At 40.5% G+C, this 24,021-nt stretch overlaps 1 protein-coding gene across 1 annotated transcript in view; it reads left to right on the top strand.

Annotated features, from left to right (window-relative positions):
* pygl (phosphorylase, glycogen, liver) overlaps positions 1–7,990 on the top strand; it is a 171,013-nt gene extending 163,023 nt beyond the window's left edge. Inside the window, exons 16-18 of the mRNA XM_068038311.1 lie at positions 723–864; positions 3,323–3,530; positions 7,852–7,990. Of these exons, the coding sequence (XP_067894412.1) occupies positions 723–864; positions 3,323–3,530; positions 7,852–7,990 (489 nt within the window). The remainder of the gene's footprint in view (positions 1–722; positions 865–3,322; positions 3,531–7,851) is intronic.
* Positions 7,991–24,021: the final 16,031 nt, after the last annotated feature.

Below are 24,021 nucleotides of genomic sequence, written 5' to 3'. Positions count from 1 at the left end.
CATCCTACTCTCAAGGCTCAAGTCATTATCCTATAATTTTCCCTACTGAATAGTGATGTTCAGAAAGTTTTTGTTGCAGGTCTTAATCTCTCCCTGAGTTCATTCTTTACAGCTTCTGGTAACTTTGTTAATTGCTCCCAGGAAAGCAAAAGTTCTCCTTTGGCATACCTTCCTGAGTGGTAAGGGTGTATTGCTCTTCACCCTCATTGTACTGAAGCAAGATTTAATTCTGTCTGTAATTTATGAACCTGTAGCATCCATTAGCAGCCTCAAATCTATAGATGTCAGCTTGAAGTAATTTTCTTAGTGACCACTAGAAGTAATGAATGCAACAAGGAAGAGGAAGAGCCTTTCTCCCTCCGTGGCTATAACTGAGCAACCACTGGATCAATTGCTTGACTTTTTGACATCATAAGTTCCAGAATGCTCCCAGGCCAGATTTGTATCTTTTTTTCCAGATATTTTTGTGACAATCCAATATTTCAGTGTTTGGTTTATTTTCATTCAAAACTATGGAACTGTACCATCATAAACTAGTTTTGTGTCATGGAGATATCAAACAAAATTTAAAATATAAACTGTAACTGTGTAGCTCTGTTCCTTTTGTGGAATATTTTCTTTTGTGAACTTGATGTAAAGAATTTTCCAAAGCTTCTTGCATGTCTTTGATTAACTAATTTACCAATGTTTCTTTTCTAAGTTTAAATATCCCTCTTTCCTAGGCTGCTCCTGGCTATTATATGGCTAAGTTGATTATTAAACTCATCACATCTGTGGCAAATGTAGTGAACAATGACCCTATAATTGGTAACAAGTTGAAGGTCATTTTCCTGGAAAACTACAGAGTCTCGCTGGCTGAAAAAGGTATTGCTAAGAAGCTTAGAAGTATGGTAGCAATTTTACACATCAACAAGGGGTAGAAACTACTAGATTTCCCATGGAATTGATCATCGAAAGCTTACGGAACAGAAAGAGGCCACTTGGCCCATTGAGGTCCATTGATCACTAATAATTACTTTGAGGAATGATAAATTGAGTATAATAATAAAAGCAGAGTGGAGGCAGATTTGTGGGGAGAGATCAAGGGACAGACGTTGAGTCAAGGTGAGTTGGTACAGCCTCACCATCAACTTAGTGCAATCACTTTCAAAACTCTTACATGTCCCCTCTCATGCCATCTCCCTCCTTCTTTGATATCCTGTCTTACTTTTCTTCCTTTTTATAGTTTTTCTTTTTACTCTTATGGATAAATTTAAAGTTTTTGTGTGAATTATTTAGTTTTAATGTATTTCTTTTACATGTTTTATTGTTCAGATATAAAAGGGTTGATTTTCCACTTGCACACCCCGTTCATCATTTCCTCTCCTTTAGTTTTAATGGGGAAAAAACGAGCTAGTGACATGAAACTTCCCAGTGTGACCTGGAGTGGCAAAGCAGAAAATAAACTGAGTAAGAAATCAATATGGTCACTCAAAGATGTCAGATAAACTGCATGAGTGATTTGCTTGCATTCATGATAGTTATGAATCTTTAATTAGGTTTACATTGCTCCTGAACAACAGCAAATGTCTATAAAATTCAGTCACATATAGTGCTATTGATTTTTTTTAAATCAATGGAATGTACAAGCAAATCAGGATTTTTTTGTCTTATGGAAACTTTTGAAGCATTACTCGCTTAGATACACATTATATAAGATTTCAAATCCTACAGATAGATCAGTTTATGCCTTGCATGTTGGTTTTGATCAAACATTGCAAGCATATCCTTCCACTCCACTTATATGTTTACTTTGCATACATAGTCTGACTTTTGCATACCCAATAAGGGTATTTATTAAAACCTGATGCATACAAATATATAATTATATGAGGGGTGTCACTCAATGCCAGCTTGAAAATGATAATTTGGTGCCAGCTTAACTTCAATAGTGTGTGCAGGGTATCTTCAAAGTATGACGATCTTTTAAAGTAGAATATCTTTGCATATAAAAATGGAGGAATGCAAACAAGCAGACTGGTACTGTAGTTTGACAGTATATTAGGATATGCTGCCACAAGGTTAAAGGATATGAGTTTTCAATTCACAACGCTATTGTTGTTACGACCAGGTGAGAAAGAGGTCTAGGGTTCCCTTTCAGCCATCACCTGGTCTTACCATAACAGGGTTTAATTTTAAACACACCGTGTTTTTAGCTCCCTCTTGGTGAATCCTTGTTAACTGCTTTCCAATCATAAGGCAAAGAAACCAGCACAAACAGGTTTTCTTAGGTTTAACGAATACACAACGCACCCATACTAGCATGCATACGCGATACACACATGCAAATAGACAGAAAAGAGCAGAAGAGATAAAGTGGAAATGTTTGAGGCAACATCTGAAGAATTTTTGTTACGGTTCTTCGAGCTCACTGTAGAGTCCTTGATTGTAGGTAGATCTCGCTTTTCGTTGGGGCCTAGTATTCTTCTTAAACCTTGTTCGCTGTAGGAGACATTTCTCTCCTGGGGTTCATGTGCCTTCAATGGATTCAGAGGCTTGTGAGAAAGATATGGGAGCAGACGGGAGAGATCTTCTCAGTCCAGGGACAAACAGACACTCTGAGTTCAAACTGTTTGTACAATTCAGAAAAAGCCAGGTTGCCAAGCAGGTTGGTCATGTGACTAACTGGTCTGACCACGTTTTGGATTGTATCACCTTAGCAGTCTCTGGAATGCTCCTCTTACACATAGTACCTGATGATCAAGGTCCACTTGGGTTGAATGTGTCAGGGAATGATCCTTTGTCCTTCCAAGCACTGTCTGTTAACCTGCAAATGTCTTTTCCAGCCACAGCTGATCTGTTTAACAAGTCCTTTCTTCACTCCAGTAACAGATTAAAATCAATGTTCATGAGAAAATTAATATGCCTCATTCTTGGCAGGTGGGGACCTAGAATGACACTATCCAGGAGTTCCAGCCTTGCCACCTGGAGGATACCCGTTTGACCCTGCATTGACAGCCCTGGTCAAGCCATTAAACTTCTGACATTATGTGCAGTTCTTGATGTGAGGGAGTTGGCGTTGAGTGCCTGGGTCAGCTTCCTCCAAGTGACAAGGCTGACACTCCTGGATGTCGCTGCCTGGCATACCCAGGAATCTGTTCCCTCTGCCTTCTGCCCCTTCTAGGAGAACCTACAGATCTTTCGGCTCTTAATGGGCATATTCGCCATATTGGAGGCTTAGATGTCTGAATTTATAGGCCATTGTTTCCTTCAGTCCTCATAAAGTGCAGGTTCATTTGACTTTTTATCAAGATTAAATCAATTTCAATGGGTCTATTTGCAGTTATTCCAGCAACAGACCTGTCACAGCAAATCTCCACAGCTGGCACAGAGGCTTCTGGCACAGGGAATATGAAGTTCATGCTGAATGGTGCCCTGACTATTGGGACTATGGATGGAGCAAATGTGGAAATGGCAGAGGAAGCTGGTGAAAAAAATATGTTCATTTTTGGCATGAGGGTTCAAGATGTCGCCGAACTGGACAAGAAAGGGTGTGTTTGCACTAAAAGTTAACAAATATTGTTTGTAGTGAACGTGAGAAATTATTTATAATGTTATATAATAATAGAACCAAAAGCTGGGCAAACCAGTGGAATAGCGAGAGTCCACAATGCAAATCTGCAGTATACTTGTTATATTTAAATGGCTATTGATCCATGTTGCTATTAATTCAGATCAATTAGCTTGATGTATAAAAATCTACTTCATAAATAGTATGTTCGTGCAACTGATTATTTAAAATTGGTACTGTGGTTATAGTTTATTGACTATCAGCTGATAAACAATAATTGTTATTTATAAACTGTTGATTAAACACAATCATTGGCTTTGTGATGTGCAAGTTTAAATTCTGAGAATGAATAGGACTTCTTTTTCATCTATTCTATCTATCCGGCCAAGATTATCCTGCCAGTAGCAGTCCAGTGAGTTGGCGGTAGGCCTCACCCACCTGTATTTTCCAATATTCTCCGCTACCACCCTGATGACTTTTAGAGGCAGATACAAAAGGAAATGGAGTTGGAAAGAGATAGGGGAAATGGATTGTGAAGAATACAAGGAAGAGCTTGAACGCTATCTTGTCTGTGATCAAGATCATGGAATTAGAGGCGATAGGCATGATCAGGGGGTTGGCTGTGAGTAGGAAAGTTTATATTCAGGGACAGGTTAAGGGAGGGCAGTAAATTCAGAAGGTGGAAGACAAAGAGAGCTGAGATGAAAGTTGAAATCACCCATGATAAGGCATTGCTCAGTTCAGCAGCTGAGGAATGAATGGAGAGAGGCTATCTTACGAAGGAGGTCAGGATGGGAAGGGGTGGTAGTCAGTGAGAATTTTAAAGGAGAGGGGTGGAACAAAGTCAGATGCTTGATGGAGGAAAAATACTAGAGTAGTAGGGTGGGGGGAGATCAAGGTGTAACTTGGTGATAAGGGCCAAACTGCCACTGCAGGGGATCCGGTGGAGTAGGTGGGGAGACTTAAGTAAGGGACAAGGTCTCACCACCCATGAACCAAATTATAGTCAGAGCCAGGATGTCAATGCTGTAATCTACAATAAGCTTGTGGATAGCAAGGGCTTTGTTCCTGAATGAACAGACAATGTGAAGGTGGCACTGATTTTTGATCAGCTGACAACATCCAAGGGGAGTGGTGGTGTGGGGCAGTTAGGACTGGAAGGAGGTTGATGATAGCCCCTGAGTGGGCATGTTGCATTGGAAAGTTGGTGAGAGAGAGGAGGATGGAGCATTGAGGGTTGATGATCATAAGGCAACAATGGGCCTTCCATATTCTCAAGAGAGACATAAAGGGCATCTGCGATCTTATTCACGGAGGATTCAAGCCTGGGATAGTGGCAAAAAAGTAGAGGAGTAGTGAAGAATTAGGATAGGAATTAGCGGTGGCAAAGTATCCAAAAGAGGAGAAACGAACGATAACATGACTGGCTAACAGGAAGGGAAGGAGATAGGAGAGAAAGAACCAGGAGGTTAAAAAAAAGAGAAATAAAAGTAAAAAGTAAAGGAACAATCACCAAAATGCGCATGTGAATGAACAATGAGTGAATTCAGAATTTATGGGTACAGTAGAAATTAGGAGGGTCAAATCCTGGTTGTAAATAGATGGCAGGAAGGAAGTGATATGAAAGAGTCCAAGTTAAAGTTGAGATTCTGTAGTGATATGAAGTTGATTTGTAGACAGAGTGGAATCAGCTTGAAGTGTCCATGAACCAATGTCTAGGTTCAGGAACCGTTACAGAGTGGATTCTGGCGGCATTCAAGGGGCAGAGTATCAGTGAGCACACTGGTGGAGGTTGGTCAGAGGCCTGTGGAGGAGTGGAAAGTTGATCATGAACCAGAAGAGGTTGATGTAGGTGTCCAGCAGAGGTGCATAGTAGCCTCCAGCATTAGCAGTGTGCATTGGCAGATCAGGAATACCAGCAGAAGAGCAAGAGCAAAGAGAGTTAAACCAAAGAATCAAGAGCAATGGAGGGTCAGAAACTGGAGAGAGTGAAAGGTAAATCCATTTGATCACTGCAGATGAGGGAGCTGGACTGAAGAACAGTTTTAGAAAAGTGAGAACACAAGCTTGGGTGCAGCAGCCTGAGCTTATGCAGCTGGTCCAGTCTAATGAAGTGTGATGGAGGAATTCTGAAGGACAAATGGAACAGCAGAATAAGTGGCCACAGGGAACATGAGGTAGTAACAAAGCAGAGATCATTCAATCCTGTCAAAGGAGCAGAAAACTGAACCAGACCAGGTAGTGGAATGGAAGCAGTCCAGCAGAGAATAAAATCTCAGTAGAAAGTAGTGGTGGAGCTCACCGTAAAGTCCAGGAGCCAGTGAAAAAAATGAAATTTGGCTCAGGCAACAGTAGATTTCTATCAAGGACGTATACAGCAAAGTAAAGATGAGAAGCTTGCAGTAGGCTGAAGTACAATCCTGAAGATCAGCAGATGATGGGTGGGCACTGTAAGTTGCAAAATGTTGCTTTAAGATATTGAGTGGTGGAGCAGATTCAAGGCAGCTGAAGCATAAAGTATAGTCCAGCAGAACGGAAAAGTTCAGAGGCTAAGGAAATCAAATACGAGTTCTAGCAGTGAAAAGAATATAGGTAAATACACAGAACAAGCAGGGTCATAGGATGGAATGTATTCTGTGCAGATAGGTTTAACTAATAGCTTGAACTTGTAGTTTGATTTAAAATGTACCCATTATTAGAGCCAGGAAATTTTAAGTATAGAGGAGAGTAAACTGGGAGAAAGGAGCAGTGGGTTGTTATGTCTTGGAGTTTTAACTCTAGATATTTCTCTTAGAGTTGGCATTTCAGACCACTCCTGTAGGTGAGTCTTCATTCCCTGTGCCTTTACCTGTCCAATAACTCGATAATTTGTAGCGAGGCCAGAAAACCCCTTTTAACATATTTCAGTCCTCAGTTACATCTTGTGCTCTTACATAATCTTTCCTGACTTTGGAAGAGGATAGGATAAATGATTCACCAAACTGTGGCTTAGGCTATAAACTGACAAACAGATTTAGTAACTATTCAATGGATTTTTTAAAAATAGCCATATCTGCTGTGATAAACTGCATTGTTTACAAGACTGGAAATATGGCCTCATTTCCCCATTTCCCTACCATTTGTGCTGCGAAGCTGCCAAATTTTGGGCAAGATAACTGAGGATAATTGAGCCCCTATATGCTGTGAGAGAAAGGAAGAAGTTTACAGTTCAAAAATGATATATCTGCATTGGAAAGGGCATAAGAATAATCCTGCATAATTAGTATGAAGTAAGAGGAAAGAGCTCCTTGCACATTTTGGAAATAGGCCTTTCTGTATTTCCTGCCATAACTCTTTGTACAACATTTCTTCTGCTTTCATTTCACCTTCATCTAGGGGAGCTTTTGAAGCAATGCTATCTAAGGTGAAGATTGAAGAAGACATCAATTATAAATAGTTTACCTTTTTGCTTCAAGCTTCTGTGCACTTGGCAGTTTTTGGGTCCCCTCTAATAGTATTATAAGAACATAAGAAATAGGAGCAAGAATAGGGCATTCTCTCGAGCCTGCTCCACCATTCAATAAAATCATGGCTGATCTGATTTTGCCCTGAACTCCACTTTCCTGCCTGCCTGCTGCCCATAACCCTCAACTCCCTTGCAGATCAAAAATTGTCTAACTCAACCTTGAATATATTCAATGACTTGGCCTCCACTGCTCTGTGGGAAAGAGAATTCCAAAGACTAACAACCCTCTGAGAAGAAATTGCTCCTCACCTCCATCTTAAAAGCGACACCACTTATTTTGAAACTGCGCCCCCTAGTTCTAGATTTGCCTATGAGGGGAAATATCCCCTCAACATCTACGCTGTAAAGCCCCCTCAGAATTTTATATGTTTTAATAAGATCACCTCTCATTCTTCTAAACACCAATGAGTATAGGCCCAACCTGCTCAACCTTTCCTCATAAGAGAACCCCTTCATCCCAGGAATCAGCCTAGTGAACCTTCTTAATACTCAACCAATTAATGGAATACTGGCTATCATGGTATAGGGACAATTGGGGTAGCTAAGGAAAAGCAACATTGGAGAAAGACTTATATTGAAAAGAAGTGCCCAAGATCTTGAGCTAAGATTGGGAACAAAAATTAACTGATAAATGGAAGAAATGTGATTTTCTTCCTAAAATCATTTATAATAAACAGTCTGTTAAATATCTATTGCTGTTTATCAAATCGTTCTTTCAGAAACCTAAAATGTATTTGACGTGTTCTGCCTCAGGACATCGAATTATATGTTGCTAATTTATGTTGATATTTTTCAGATACAATGCTACGCAATATTATGAAAACTTTCCAGAATTGAAACAGGTGATCGATCAGATTGCGGGTGGATATTTTTCTCCAAATCAACCTGAGCTTTTCAGAGATATTCTGAATATGCTTTTTCACCATGATAGGTAATCGCTGAAGCCCTTTTATAGGTCATTAATGCCTTATCTGTTAATCCCTGTCTGTTTCTCCCAAATTATGAACACTTGATTCTATCTGTCCTGATATTTTAGGAATAGCCACTCTCTTTTTACCCATTCCCAGTTTGAGCAGCTTTCTCCTTCTTTCTGAATGTGGTCTGGAGCAGATTGAGTTCAGCCTCATGATTCTCTTTCTCTTGCTGCAGGCTTCACAACTTCCTTGGGTAGCCTTTAGCACCTTATCTGTCCATATTCCTAATTTGTCCTGTACCTGTCATGTTAGTTCAAGTCCTGACATCCATGACTTTTGCCTACGGTCAGCACGATTTCTGCGGTTGCCACTGGAACAAATTGCTTCATCCCACCCTTTCGCCAAGCTCTATTTGTTTATCTTCTCATATAAAAATATATATGTAATTTACCCAGGGTACTGTAGTCTTCTGCAACACTAGTTTTTCAATGAGTCTAGCTCCAATTACACTGAAATAAAAATAAGAAAAAATGGAAATACTCAGCAGGTCTGGCAGCAACTGTGGAGAGAGAAGCAGAGTTAACGTTTCAGGTCAGTGACCCTTCTTCAGTTCCGAAGAAAGGTCACTGACCCGAAACGTTAATTCTGCTTCTCTCTCCACAAATGCTGCAAGACCTGCTGAGTATTTCCAGCATTTCTTGTTTTTATTTCAGATTTCCAGCATCCGCAGTATTTTGCTTTTATTCCAATTACACTGATGTTGGAGATAGAAATTGGCATGGGGAGTCAGCACTGTTATACAGTTTTGTGTGGCTAAATATGCAGCATTGCCTCTAGCAGAAGCAGTGTATGTACATAATAATCTTTTTTCTGTGTTTCACATTGTGCAGATGTAGAGAACCCTGACCAGAACTACCATGTGACTTTCTAGCATTTGAAACACGATGTGCTCATACAGGGGTGGTGTAATGCCTAATTGGGTTGATAGAAAAAAAGGCTGCTCTCCTTTAAATCACAAGAGAAAAAGCTTGAACTATTTGTGCAGCTGAAATTGTTCTCCTTAGAGCAGAGAAGATTAAAAACAGATTTGACAGTGGTGTTCAGATCATAAACAGTTTTGATATAGTAAATAAAGGGAAACTGTTTCTCGGCAGAAGGTTCAGTAACCAGAGGACGCTAATTTAAGGTGATTGGCAAAACAACCAGAGGCGACATGAAGAAACCTATTTTACACAGTGAGTTGTTGTGATCTGGAAATAGCATAGGTGAACTACAAAATATGTGAAATTTGCTGATCCTGGGATTTCAGACAAGTCAGCACTGCCTAAAAGGGTGACTTAATTTAACATTTAAAAGAGAATTGGATAACTACTGAAGAAAAATAATTTTCAGGACCTACCTGGAGGGGAGTCTGGTGCGGTGGTGGACCTGCGAGGAACCTACTACCGGGTAGCGTATAAAGCAAGACCCAGGCTCAGGGCCTTCACCTACCTGGAGGGAGTCGGGAGTAACGGCGGACCTGCGAGGAACCAAGTGCCTCTACATGCCAGAGTTTGAAAAATAGAAGGGAAAAAAAAAAATCAAATCGTGACATCACAGGAAAGCAGTGAGTTGATTGGCTGGTGAGTATTGCTGCTTAGGGACTCAGTCTAAACAACTGGAAGTTTAAAAACATTAAAAATATTAAGTATTAATAACAAGTAACAAGTGGATAGCTGGTGAGTCTTATCTTTTATTTTTAGATAAGGTGTATTACTATTGGAGCGGTTATTACTACTGTTGGTGACATTTTAGTATTGGTAGGGTATATTAATAGTGGTAAGGTAGATTAGTATTGGTAAAGTTTAGTATTAGCAGTAGTAAGATTATTATTATTACTATTGGTAAGGTTTATTACTATTGGTAGAGTTGTTAGTATTAGTCGTATCAGGATTTATCAGTAGTAGGGTTTATTTGTAGTATCAAGGTTTATTATCTAATAGATAGAGAAATGGGAGGGCTGTTCCATCCTCAGGAGTGCACATCCTGTGCTATGTGGGAACTCCAGGACGTTTCTCGGGTCCTGGATAACCATATGTGCAGGAAGTGTCGTCAGTTACAGCAGCTTGAGCTCCGGATTTCAGAACTTGAGTAGCAGCTGGTGTCACTGCGGTGTAACCATGAGGATGAGACCTTTATGGATAGCACTTTTATAGATGTGGTCACCCCGCAGCTTAAGAGTATGCTGGGAGAGAGGGAATGGGTGACTATCAGACAGTCAAGAAGAAACAGGAAGGTAGTGCAGGAGACCCCTGAGTGCATATCACTCTCCAACTGGTGTTCAGTTCTGAATACTGAGGAGAGTGATGATTCACCTGGGGAGTGCAGCCAGTGCCAAGGCCATGGCACCATGGGTTAAAGCCTGGCTACCCGACCCGAACCCAACCAAACCTAACTACATGTGTCGGGTGTATATTCTGTGTCCAGCATTCGGGCTCAGGTCGGGTCAGGCTGGACTGTACTGTTCAGCTTTGGCAGTCTTGGTGCCTCTTGTCATGTCCGCTTATGGGAAAACCCCAATATAATACATATTATGTATTTAAACTTAAGTGTGACATTTTTAAACCAAACTTTTCACTGTTATAATTTTTTTTAAACCATTTTAAAATGTGGGAACACATGTTTTATTTTTCCAGACTGGTTTTAAGTCTGGAAATTTTTGTGAATTGCATTTCTGAGGCAATCATATTTAAAATGACTTTAGAGTATGAAATTCAATAACACAAATTAGAGGCTGCCTTCTCTGCCCAAAGGAAACCCAGGAGTAGATTGTAAGGTCCAGACATATTTCAGTTGTAGTGGCTGCCAAAATGGTATAAATTTTACTGGATAATTTGAGTAACAGTCATGTGAGTTAAAATTAGCCTCTAAAGGAATACTAATGTCTCATTTTATACATAAGACATGCTTAAAATATAATTTATGAACTTGTTTGTTTTAACATTGCAATTACAGACTTGGAAAAATAGCTGTGGTGCCCTGCCCAGACCACCCTGTTTGTAAACATGTCGATGATTTGTCTTAACTTAAAAAAAAATTCAAGAATTAGATCTACCCAGTTATTGAAAGAGAACAAAAAAAATTATTCTACCACGGAATTCCATGATCGAATTATTGAGGTAGAAAGTCATGTTGTAGCTGTTGTGTAATGTACATCTGGAAAGCTGCTACATTATGATCGAAAGCAAGTGCCATTGACCACATCAATGGATCTTGTGGACAAAATCCACTAGAAATTATGAGATAAGCCAAAACACAGGCTCCAACTTACTTAATTCTCATTACTGAGTGGGTGAGAGACTAACTTATACTCAAGTTATATTAGTTTTGATAATCCAGTGTTTCAAATTCAAATATTCAAAATGAAAATGTATGGAACTAATATTTATTGTATCTAGTCTAGACATTAATTGGCATTGTGCATACTGTTTTTTTTCCGTATATATGGGGTTGAGGGGGGGTGGTGTTGAATAATCACCACCGGCAGTCCAAGTATTGATTCTAAATCTTCCACAGTAGTGAATTAAAACACCCTGGCATATTAACCTGCTCTTACAGTCTCTATTAGTCTACCTAATAGCTTGTGTTCCTTGAATGAAGTATTCCTTTGATCCCAAAGGGCTGGTGTTCTGTTCCATGGGAGTGAATAGAGAGTTGGCTATCTCTAGAAACTTCGATTCATGTCAAAACCATTTTGAGGACATTAAACAGTGTTAGCATTATTAATGCAATATTTTCCCATCAAATATAGATAATTTCAAACAAGCTATAATGGCTGTAGAAGTAATGTAGATTGATTTTCAAAAAGAAGCCTTTGCCCCATTACTTGCCAACTGATTGTTTCACAGTAGCAGACAAGTAACACTGCAGAGGGAAAACCATCTATGAGCTTAACTGAAAAAAAAAGTATATCAAACCACGTATGCGTAGGAATAGACAGGATGTTAGGTGTTTCTTTTCCCAGAGAATGTAGAGCCTTTGGAATACATAGTGAGCTGGTGTGGTGGGTGCTGACTTTCTCAGCGGCTTCAAGAGGAAGCTCGATCAGTTCCTGACTGTGAGAAAGATTGCATCATATCGAAGGTAAGTTTCTTTATAGGTAACATGTAATCTCCTGGACAGGTTTTCGACTGCCAGGGCAGCAGGGCATTGGAGAGGAAATTTACTGAATTTTTTTCCCCACATGGGCCCAGGGTTTTTATGTTTTTTGCCACTCCTAGTAGATTTAGATGCGAGTTAGGGAGAGGGAAAAATTTTTTAGCCATGATGGTCCAGCTATCTTGGCGTGGCGCAGTCTTGATGGGCCAGCTAGTCTTCCTGCGTCATTTTCATAAGTTTGTAAGCTGGAAATTTCCCTGTATGTCTACTCATATTGTACAGGGACCTGAATGCAACAAATGCTACAAGTACCTCCTTCCTCAATATTGTAGACGAAGAAGTAATTAGCAGAGGATCTAAAACAGACAAAAGTTGGCTATACTGTCTGACAGCACCATGTCTGGGTTCCTGAACTGTCTGCTATTGCAAGAATAATGTGGGTGGCTCATCCTCACACTTGTTGACTTATCTTGTCTACCTTAGGAACCCTAGCAGAGTTTGGGAATTCTCTGGCACAGTACTACTGATGTAGATTTCCCAATTGCTCTACTAGTTGTCGTTCCCATTAGCTGGTACTATTGTTTTCTTTTTAATCTACAATTTTTTTCTGTTTCATTAATATATTTGATATTTTTGAGGTCGGGTCGGGCATGAAAAGAAATTAAAGGAAGTGGGCCTAGGTCAGGTTTGGGTTGGCTGTTGTCGGGTCAGGTCCGGGTCGGGTTTTAATTTTGAACCTGAGCCAGGCTTTACCATGGGTGGCTCAGCTGTATAGGGAAGACTGGAAGAGTGATAATGATAGGAGATTCGATAGTCAGGGGAACAGACAGGCGTTTCTGTGGCCGCAGACGTGAATCCAGGATCGTGTGTTGCCTCCCTGGTGCCAGGGTCAAGGAAGTCACTGAATACCTGCAGAGCACCCTGAGGGGAGTGTGAACAGCCAGCAGTTGTGGTCCACATTGGTTCAAACGACATAGGAAAAAAGAGGGGTGGTCCTGCAGAAAGAGTTTACTGAGCTAGGTAAGAAGCAAGCAGGACCTCAAAAGTAGTAATCTTGGATTACTCCCAGTGCCACCCACAAGTGAATACAGGAATAGGAAGATAAGACAGATGAATGCGGTGCTGGAACGTTGGTACAGGAGGGAGGGTTTTAAATTCTTGGGACATTGGGACTGGATCTGGGGGAGATGGGACCTTTATAGGCTGGATGGGTTGCACCTGAACAGAGCCAGGACTGAGTTCCTTGCGGGATGTTTTGCTAGTGCTGTTGAGGAGGGTTTAAGCTAGTTTGGCAGGGGGATGGGGACCTGAGGGTAGATTCAGTTGGAACAAAATCAGAAATGGAAGGCAGAAAATTAGTGGATGAGTCTGGAAGACAGAGGAAACAAAGGTTAGAAAATCAAAAAAAGAATTTGGCAGTGCTAAAGTGTATCTATTTCAATGCAAGGAGTATAGCAACTAAAGCAGATGAGCTGAGGGCACAGATAGACATGTGGCAGTATGATATCATAGCTATTACAGAAACATGGCTGAAGGAGGGACAGAATTGGCAGCTCTACGTTCCTGGTTACAGGAAAAAGGAGGGGTGTGTGGCAATTTTAATCAAAGAAACAATGAAAGCTTTGAGGAGGGATGATATGTTAGAAGGATCATTGAATGAGGCCACATGGATCGAGCTAAGGAACAAAAAAGGGGCCGTCACACTGCTGGGAGTGTACTATAGACTATGGGCGGCACAGTGACGCAGTGGTTAGCACCGCAGCCTCACAACTCCAGGGACCTGGGTTCGATTCTGGGTACTGTCTGTGCGGAGTTTGCAAGTTCTCCCTGTGACCGTGTGGGTTTTCGCTGGGTGCTCCGGTTTCCTCCCACAGCCAAAAACTTGTAGGTGATAGGTAAATTGGCTGTTGTAAATTGCCCCTAGTGTAGGTAGGTGGTAGGGAATATGGGATTACTGTAGGGTTAGTATAAATGGGTGGTTGTTGGTTGGTGGGCCGAAGGGCCTGTTTCAGTGCTGTATCTCTAAATAAATAAATAAACCGTCAGAAGGGGAGAGAAGAGCAAATATATAGGCAAATCTCTGAGAAGTGCAAAAACAATAGGGCAGTAATTGTAGGGGATTGTAACTATCCCAACATTAACTGAGATAGTTTTATTGTGAAAAGAATTGAGGGAGCAGAATTTTTGAGGTGCATTCAAGAGAACTTTTTTAGCCAATATATAGCAAGTCCAACAAGAGAGGGTGCAGTTTTGGACTTCGTTTTAGGAAATGAAGCTGGGCAGGTGGAAGGAATGGCAATGGGAGAGCATTTTGGTGGTAGTGATTATAATTCATTAACATAATTATGGAAGAGGACAAAGATAGAACAGGAGTTTGAGTTCTCAATTGGGACAAGGACAGTTTTACTAAGCTGAGGAGTTATTTAGCAAAAGTGGACTGGAAATGGCTACTTGAAGGTAAATCAGTGTCAGAGCATTGGGAGGCATTCAAAGGGGAGATTCAAGGGGTTTAGAGTAAACATGTTCCCACAAAGAAAAACGGTGGGATGGCCAAATCTAGAGCCCCCTGGATATCAAAGAGCTTACAGGATAAGATAAGGCAGAAAAAGAAAGCTATGTCTGACACCGAGAACTCAATACTATAGAAAGCCGAGAGGTGTAGAGAGTGGAGGGGTGAAATCAAAATGGAGATTAGGAAAGCAAAGAGAGGACATGAAAGAATATTGGCAAGCAAGATCAAGGTGAACCCAAAGATGTTTTATCAATGCATTAAGAGTAAGAGAATAATTAAGGAAAGAGTAGGGCCCATAAAAGACCAAAAAGGTAACCTATGTGTGGAGGCGGAAGATAGTGATATGGTTGTTGATGAATATTTGCGTCTGTCTTCACAAAAGAGGGGAACAATGCAGATATTGTAGTTGAGGAGGAGTGTGAAGTATTGGATGTGATAAACAAAGGGAGAGCGGAAGTATTTATGGGATTAGCATCCTTGAAAGCGGATAAATCACCAGGGCCGGATGAAATGTACCCCAGGCTGTTGAAAGAAGCCAGGGAGGATATAGCGGAAGGTCTCACCATCATTTTCCAGTACTCACTGGATACAGGTGTAGTGCTGGAGGATTGGAGGACTGCTAACGTCATACCTTTGTTTAAAAAGGGAGCAAGGGCTAGACCAAATGATTACAGGCCAGTCAGTCGAACCTCAGTAGTGGGAAAATTAATGGAATAAATTTTGAGAGACAGAATAAACTGTCACTTAGAAGGGCACGGATTAATCAAGAATCGTCAGCATTGATTTGTGAAGGGAAGATCGTGTCTGAATAACTTGATTGAATTTTTTGACGAACTAACGAGGAGGATTGATGAGGGTAGTGTAGTTGAGAGTTGTGTAGTTGATGTTGTCTACATGGATTTTAGCAAGGCTTTTGACAAGGTCCCACATGGCAGACTGGTTAAAAAAAAAAGCCCATGGGATCCAGGGGAATGTAGCAATCTGGATACAAAATTGGCTCAGTGGCAGGAAACAAGGGGTAATTGTTGACGGGTGTTTTTGCAATTGGCAGGCTGTTTCCAGTGGCGTTCCACAGGGCTCAGTACTAGGTCCCCTGCTTTTTGTGATATCTATAAACGATTTGGACGTAAATGTAGGGGGCATGATCAAGAAGTTTGCAGATGACACAAAAGTTGGTCATGTGATTGATAGCGAGGAGAATAGCTGTATACTGCAGAAAGATAATAATGGACTAGTCAGGTGGGCAGAAAAGTGGTAAATGGAATTCAACTTGGAGAAGTGTGAGGTGATGCATTTGGGGAGGTTAAACAAGGCAAAGGAATACACAATTAATGGGAGAATACTGAGAGGTATAGAGGAAGGGAGGGACCTTGGAGTGAATGTCCACAGATCCCTGAAGGTAGCAGGACAGGTCGATAAGCTGGTTAAGAAGGCATATGGAATCCTTTCCTTTATTAGCCGAGGTATAGAATATAAGAGCAAGGAGGTTATGTTGGAATTGTATAAATCATTTGTTAGGCCACAACTTGAGTACTGTGTGCAGTTCTGGTCACCTCATTATAGAAAGGATGTAATTGCACTAGAGGGAGTACAGAGGAGATTTACGAGGATGTTGCCTGGACTGGAAAAATACAGCTTTGAGGAACAACTGGATAGATGGGGTTGTTCTCGTTGGAACAGAGGAGGCTGAGGGGAGATTTGATTGAGATGTAGAAAATTGTAATGGGCCTGGATCAAGTGGATGGGAAGGGCCTATTTACCGTAGCAGAGAGGTCAGTGACTAGGGGCATAGATATAAAGTGATTGGTAGAAAGATTAGAGGGGAGATGAGGAAAAGCTTTTTTCACCCAGAGGGTTGTAGGGGTCCGGAACTCACAGCCTGTAAGATTGGTAGAGGCAAAAACCTCAACTCATTTAAAAGTTGTCTAGATATGCACCTCAAGTGCAGTAACCTGCAGGGCTATGGACCAAATGCTAATAAGTGGGATTAGGGTGGGTCGCTCATTTTTCGGTCAGCACAGACACAATGGGCCAAGTGGCCTCTTTCTGTGCCATAAACATTCTATGATTCTATGGGGTAAGAGCAGGGGAGTAGGATTAATTGGATCATTCTTTGATTCTATCATATGACAATCAAGATTGTGTTGCAGCTTGTAACTCACTACAACATTACTTTGTAGGTATTTTATAGTATATTTACTATGTTGCAGACCTTGTGTCAACTGTGGCTTAGCTGGTAACACTCTTGCCTCTGAATCACAAGGTTCAGGGTTCAGTTCCCATTCCAGGAATGGAGCATAAAAATCAAGGATGAGCTGGAGATGCAGTCTTTTGGATGAGGCATCTGCCTGCTCGAGTGGATATAAAAGATCCCATGGCATTATTTCAAAGAAGAGCAAGGGAGTTATCCCTGGTGTCCTGGCCAATATTAATCCCTCAATGAACATCACAAAAAACAGATTATCTGGTCATTATCACATTGGTGTTTGCCGAGTGCAAATTGGCTGCCACATTTCCTACATTACAATGGTGGCTACACTTCGAAAAGTACTTCATTGGCAGTAAAGCCTTTGAGACATCCGGTGGCCTTGAAAGGTGATATATAAATGCAAGTACTTTTTTTTCTTTATTTCAACTGATTATAATCAAATAACAGGATAACATCATAGTACCTATTATAATTAATGTCTCAATTATACAGTTATTTGATATTCTAATTGGTTCAATATACCCATATTTGGACAAATGTGTCCTGAAATTCCTAGTAGCTGCTGCGGCACTGGAATTGGGGCAGGGCTAAACTTTCGCCTGCTGACTGGACCCAGTATTGACTTGGTCTGAAATCCCAGCATCAGCAAATTACACATATTTTGCAGTTCACTTTTGCCGTTTTGGTGTACGTGGGGCACCCGTGCCAATGGGAGGAAGGAATTTTTCTGCAGCTAAACCAGACAAAATGTAATGTAGAAGGGCCAAAGTCTATATTTGCTGCTTTACTAGTGATCAGTTGCTTCAGGAAAGCCAACATTTAAAAAGCTGCTGAGCCTCACCTCCACCAGAACTTAGTCCTGGCATGCACTGTATTCCTGAATTGGGAGTAACAGGCAACTTTTGGGATACTTAATGTCATCCCATGAGCCCTGTTTCATCCAATATTGTCTTTGCAGAAGGGAGCAGATGTAAGTAACAATCTTCCCCCACTTCCTGCAGAATTTTGGAAGTGGGGCGGAAGGATGCTCTTCCACACCCAGATTTCCTAATTATTTTTCGAAAAGCTAAGCAATTTCAAGCCTGTAAAGTTCAACTCTAATTTGTAACAGCTTTCTGTTCTTACATTTTAGTAGTATTTCAAATTACTATTTATGTCTAGGTTCAAAGTGTTTGCTGATTTTGAATCTTATGTCAATACTCAAGAGAACGTCAACCAGTTATACCAGGTCAGAATATTGTATTCCTCACACTATTGTTTATATATGGCTTTACATTTTAAATGGATAAGCACCTAAGTATTCTGATCCTATCCTTAATACCAATCTTTATATATAACAAATGTTTGACATTGCTCACAGCATTGAAAGCTATGTAGTGAATTGTATGCTTCACTTTTTTAATTAAAACCTTCAAAAGAAAGCAAAATATAGGGAAAATAGTTCCAGGTTGCAAGTCAGTAGAAGGCATGTCGTAGGTAGTAATGATAGTGTGGAGGATGGAACGTGGGTCGAGAAATTTGATGGGGGCATTTCTGTTTTTTAAGTGAAGAACAGGTGCCTACACTTCCAATATGGTGAGCAGGGAGCATGTGCTTATTACTAGCTGGAAATGCCCTGCCGTCATTTTAGTATAGGCAAAAAATAAGTGTCAGGGCCCACATTCTACAGTAGGTCCTGGGGTTTGGGAGCACTGGAAGGTGACTCAGTATCTAGGGTTTGTATTTATTAGCATGGGCTAAAGGCACCTCAAGTGTGGGCTTGCCCTTGTAGAACCTGCAACATTGGTCCTGACTGCCAGCTCCAGGGTTTAGTACTTAAAGCTCAGAGAGTTAGCTGGGGGAAGAGGGAAAAAAATGTACTTACCTGCTGTTATATCCTCTTTGGATTGCTCCCAACCCCGCCCTCCACCATACTTTCCAGGCTGAGTTGGGTTCGGCCATAAGCCCTACTGTTTGTTCACTTTTTTGGGGCATCCATGTGTTTGGGCAGCACATGGAAAGACAATGAGGAAAAACTGAGAGGGCCTGGGCACTCCCTTCCATCTCATTTCCCTTGCAATACTGTGCCTATATGTGTGATAGGTACATCCAGCAGGGCAGGACAGCTTAATGGGGATGTAATAATTCTCTGCCCCCTTTCCTCTCCGCAGGACCTAAGAACTGAGCTGTGTTACAGTACCAGAAGAATTGATGTTTTCATGTATCAGGTTGCTCTATATTTAGGTGGAAATGGATGGTGAAAGTTTGTTAATGATTGGATAATACGTTTGATAGAAAAAAGCATGAGCAAATTTTATGTTTTGTCTACCTGTACGTCTTTACAGAACCCAAGAGAATGGACCAAAATAGTCATTAAAAACATTGCTTCTTCTGGGAAGTTCTCCAGTGATCGAGCTATCACTGAGTATGCCCGTGATATCTGGGGTGTTGAACCCAAAGCCTTGAAGATTCCTGCTCTTAACGAATCTAAGGATACCTAGAACTGCAGCGTGAAGTCTTAAAATACATTACGTTGCAAATTATAGATGTAGAGGGGAAATATGCAGCATTTTGGCTTGCCTTTTTCAGTTTCAACCAAATAAAGCATCTTAAGTTTAGAATTTAACATTTTACAATGCCTGAGATTGTTTGCAATTTACAGTTAGGAATTATTTAATAATTACAGAACTTAATTTCTATAGAAGTACTGTAGAGCAGATTCTTTTGTCCATGCTTCTCATAAAAGCATATTCTATATTTTTAATAAATGCAGTATTATCTTCAACAGTAGCAACCATATTTTTATCTAAAAGAACAATTTTTGTTTTACGTGCCATAGCAATGGCATAGTTTCATTGCAAATAGCTGGTTAACTTAATACCATAATTATTACCAGTTCCAATTGATTTTTCCAAGATATAGATAGATCTGTGGATGCCTAAAAGAATTTTTTTATTTATTTGTTCAATCGCCACATATAAATGGAATATTGTCATTATCTTATGGGGAAAAACTGTTGAGGTTATCATCCCTCTGAGAAACTCTTGCCTTGATAAGACAATTTTCAATTCTGCTGTGTTGAAGGCCTTTTCTGCCCTTAGTTTTTGTTTCTCCTGTCGTAAGCAATAGATTTCTATATTGTCTTCCAATCCAAAAATGTTTGCAATTTTTTATATTGATTACATTCTGACAAGTCTGTATTCAATAGTCTATTTTTAGAGTCACTGCCTGTACTTATGTTGAGAAGCATTCAGCCTTACAGCATGATAATTCAGATGTAACAAGTAGGTTGGTAAAGACAGGGTTACCATACTGTCTGATTGTCTGTCCACCATCATCATGAATGAGTCAGAACTCAAGGGTAAAATGATCCTGTTCAGTTCTTTCCAGGTATTTCACACACAAGCCTTTCCCAGTTCCCAGCCTGAGCTGCTTGTTCACTTGCTTGTGTCAGCTGTGCTCAATTTATACCACTCTTGCCTCTGAATCACACGTTTCGGGGTTCAAGTCCCTCTCCAGGATTTGAGCACAAAAATCAAGGCTGACAGTCCAGTGCAATAATGAAGGTGTGCTGCACTGTCGGAGGTGCCGTCTTTCAGATTAAATGTTAAACCAAGGCCTCATCTGCCTACTGTGGTGGATATAAAAGTTCCCATGGTACTATTTGAAAGAAAAGCAGGGAAGTTATCCCTGGTGTCCTGGACATTATTTATTCCTCAATCAACATCATAAGAATAGATTATCTGGTCATTATCACATTGCTGTTTGTGGGAGTTTGGTGTACTTCTTTTACTGTAAAGTGCTTTGAGACATCCAATAGTTGTGTGTAAACGCAAGGCTTTCCTTCTAAAACCAATGGTATGCAAATTTGGTGTCATATAAAACTATGAGCTACAAACCTCCCATCCAGACCATCAATAAATCACCTATCTTCATCTCTATCTGAAGGACTGAAATCTTCATCTACACAACAACTCCAGGCTCATGTACTTAAACACTTTCTCACCAAGCTCTGCCCTACAAACGTTTATCTAAAATTTCAATGCCTATATCCAATCCCATTGTAGGTCTCACTCACTTATCAACCTTATCTTCACCAAATTACCATCTGCCTTAATATCCTCCAATGCATTAATTTCAAAATCGTCGTCCTGACCCACAAATTCTACCTTACCTCGGCACCTCCTTCAGCCCTACATCTTAATGTTTACATCCTCCATCCTTCTGAGTCCGGGCTACTATGCTTGTTTAATTTTCCCCACCCATTCTGTACTAGCATCAGTAGTAGCCAGTCACTCGTCAATACCCAGAGTTGAAGGAGGAGTCAGATGACATTCACAGGTTTACATATGAACACATTCAGCCTGTAATCGAGGAACAGCTAACTTCTAAGTGGGTTTAGCTTATAATAATGGTAGCGTTGTATATTTTGTTATTTTATGGCGTGCAAAGTGGCAATGAATTTATTGAATCTCACTGTGAAAACTGTATACTGTTTATTCATGTATTTGATGTAAAATAAATCAGTTGGTTTATAGTTGGCCTCATCTTACTGGAGTAATTTTCAGTGCATTAATCAAAAAGACAGGAGAACACATGTGGCAACATGTGTGAAATCATAGGGAGATTTTCAACCTGCACCCAAAACAGGCATGAAATGGCCAGAGCATCTGTGGTACCCACCCAATGATGTGGGTGTGAGGCACAAACCATTCTTCATAAATCATGAGCTTTAAACCCCACATAAAGACCATCACTAAGATTGCCTATTACCATTTTTACAGAATCACGTATCTCCGTTCTAACTGAAACCCAATCCGCAAGTACACTTTTGACAGCTCTTGGCTCATTTCCTTCAACACTTACTCACCAACCTCCCAATCTGAACTCTACAAAAGCTCATAAGCAGGGACATTGGAACACACCACATTTAAGTTGTCCTCCAAGTCACACACTATCCTAACTTGGAAATATAGCACCATTCCTTCATTGTCATTAGATCAAAATTTTGGAACTCCCTACCTAACAGCACTGTTGGAATACCTTCACCACATGGACTACAGTGGTTCAAGAAGGTGGCTCACCATCCTGTCAATGGCGATTAGGGATGGGCAATAAATGCTGTCTTGCCAGTGCCAACCAAAAAAAGACCCAGTCCTACCACCTTTTAGATGAATGCCCTTCAGAAAACACCAGCATTTGTATTTTATCACAGCAGTTGGCATAGTCAACAAACACCAATTCAAAGAAACTCTGTACATGAATTTTTGATGCAAAATGATAATTTTAAGTTGCGAGCAAAAAAGTTGGAAAATTAAAGCTCACCCTTGTCTTAGGCACCCCTTTGCCATCTACTGACCCAAAGGTGCTAGTCCAATGGCTACAACCTGGGAGGTGGAAGCTGCTGTTCATCACTGAGGGCTCTTGAGATGGCTTTGCTGGGCAACTGGAAAAGCTCTGGCCTGCTGAACACTACTATTGCCTCACAGAATGATCCCACACAAGTTGGAGATTGGCTGTTCCTTAATATCCAACAATGGGTCAAGGCTATCTGGTAGGCAGCATAGTGCACTGAGTAGTTGGTGGTGTATAATGTTTAGTCTTCATCTATAGACTAACCTCTGAAACTCATTGAATACCTTTTTTAGGAGGGCTCAGAAACTAGGAAAGAAGCTACAGGCAATGCAGAACTAAGTAGACAGGTTTTTTTTATTCATTCATGGTGATTCAGAACTAAGTAGAGAACAAGAAGTAAAAGCAAAATACTGCAGATGCTGGAAATCAGAAAGAAAAATAGAAAGTGCTGGAAATACTCAGCAGGTCTGGCAGCATCTGTGGAGAGAGAAACAAAATTAACATTTCAGGTCTGTGAACTTTCATCAGAACTGGCGACGGTTAGAAAAGAATTAGATTGAAAGCAGGTGAAGGGGGGTGGGGGGGGGGAGACAACAAGGGGGAAGGTGTTGTTACCATCGACTGCTCCAGTCAAAGCCCCCAATCAAAATATAGGATTCTGATTATGGTGGGACCAACGCACTGTTAATTCAATCCCGTCGTTCCACAGATCAGCTAACATATCATTCAAAAACTTTCCAAATTAAAGAAAGACCCAGCCAAATTGTACCATCTAGTAACCCCCGAATGAGGCTAACCAAACCAGGTGTCTTTAAATCAATAAATTAACTCTTTAATTAGAAGAACTAAATTCTTAAACACTATATAAACAACATTTAAAATAGAAAAAATTAGAGTCCTTGCAAATTTACACTCCAATGTTGCTTGAAGTCCTCACAGTCATCTGATGCAGGAAAAAAGGTTCTTCCACAGTAGAACAGTCCGTAGTCTAACTTCAATCGGTGATGCTTTCCTTCTCCAGCGAATTTCAACAATTAACAACTTGCAAACACTTTCAATGGAGTCAATCTAACTTAAGTATTTTTAAGGGATAAAAGATTGTCACAGTCTAACTTCCCTTTATTCAATTTAATTTACCAGAGATCTCTGTCTTTGCTTGATGTTTTTAGAATTTTGAGAGATAATAATAATCAGACTAAAATCCTCTTCCTTCAGTTTAAATGGTAGAAAGCTCTTTTTTCAGGTGTGCTCATCACAGCTGTGTCCTCTGTCTTCTGTCTGTGTGTTCAAACTGTCTTACTAACTGCCAGTTCAAACTGAATTGTAACAAATGTATCGCATCAGGCTCACTCCCAGTGGCTGTTTCCATGGTATCGAGAATGCACTCTTTGAATCACAGTCTCCAAATGGCTGTTTCTAAGGCAACGAAAATACACCTTCCTATAACTCCTAAGGCTTGCCGGCTCGTAAAGCAATACTGATCCCTTGCAAGCCTTAAAGGCAAACCGCATATTCCGGGAAAAAAAACTACAGGACCATGACAGTGTTTATTAGGGCAGGAGAGATTAAATAACAAAACTGTCCTGGGACAAAGGCAAAGTGTGTGTTAAAGCTTGTGGTGAAAGACAAAACATTAGTCCAGAGAGACTGTTAATAGCGGAATAATGAGCAGCTCTGACTACATGAAAAGCAGGCACATGGTTAAAAAATAAAATATTAAAAAAAGGCCAGTCATGCTCTGAAGTTATTGAACTCAATGTTCAGTCCGCAAGGCTGTAGAGTGCCTAATCGAAAGATCAGATGCTGCACTTCAAGCTTGTGTTGATGTTCACTGGAACGCTGGAGCAGGCCAAAGACAGA

The sequence above is a fragment of the Heterodontus francisci genome, chromosome 9, assembly GCF_036365525.1.
Source record: "Heterodontus francisci isolate sHetFra1 chromosome 9, sHetFra1.hap1, whole genome shotgun sequence".
In the NCBI taxonomy this organism is placed as follows: domain Eukaryota; kingdom Metazoa; phylum Chordata; class Chondrichthyes; order Heterodontiformes; family Heterodontidae; genus Heterodontus; species Heterodontus francisci.
Note: the sequence above shows the minus strand (reverse complement) of the source record. Positions and strands in the feature narration are given on the sequence as shown.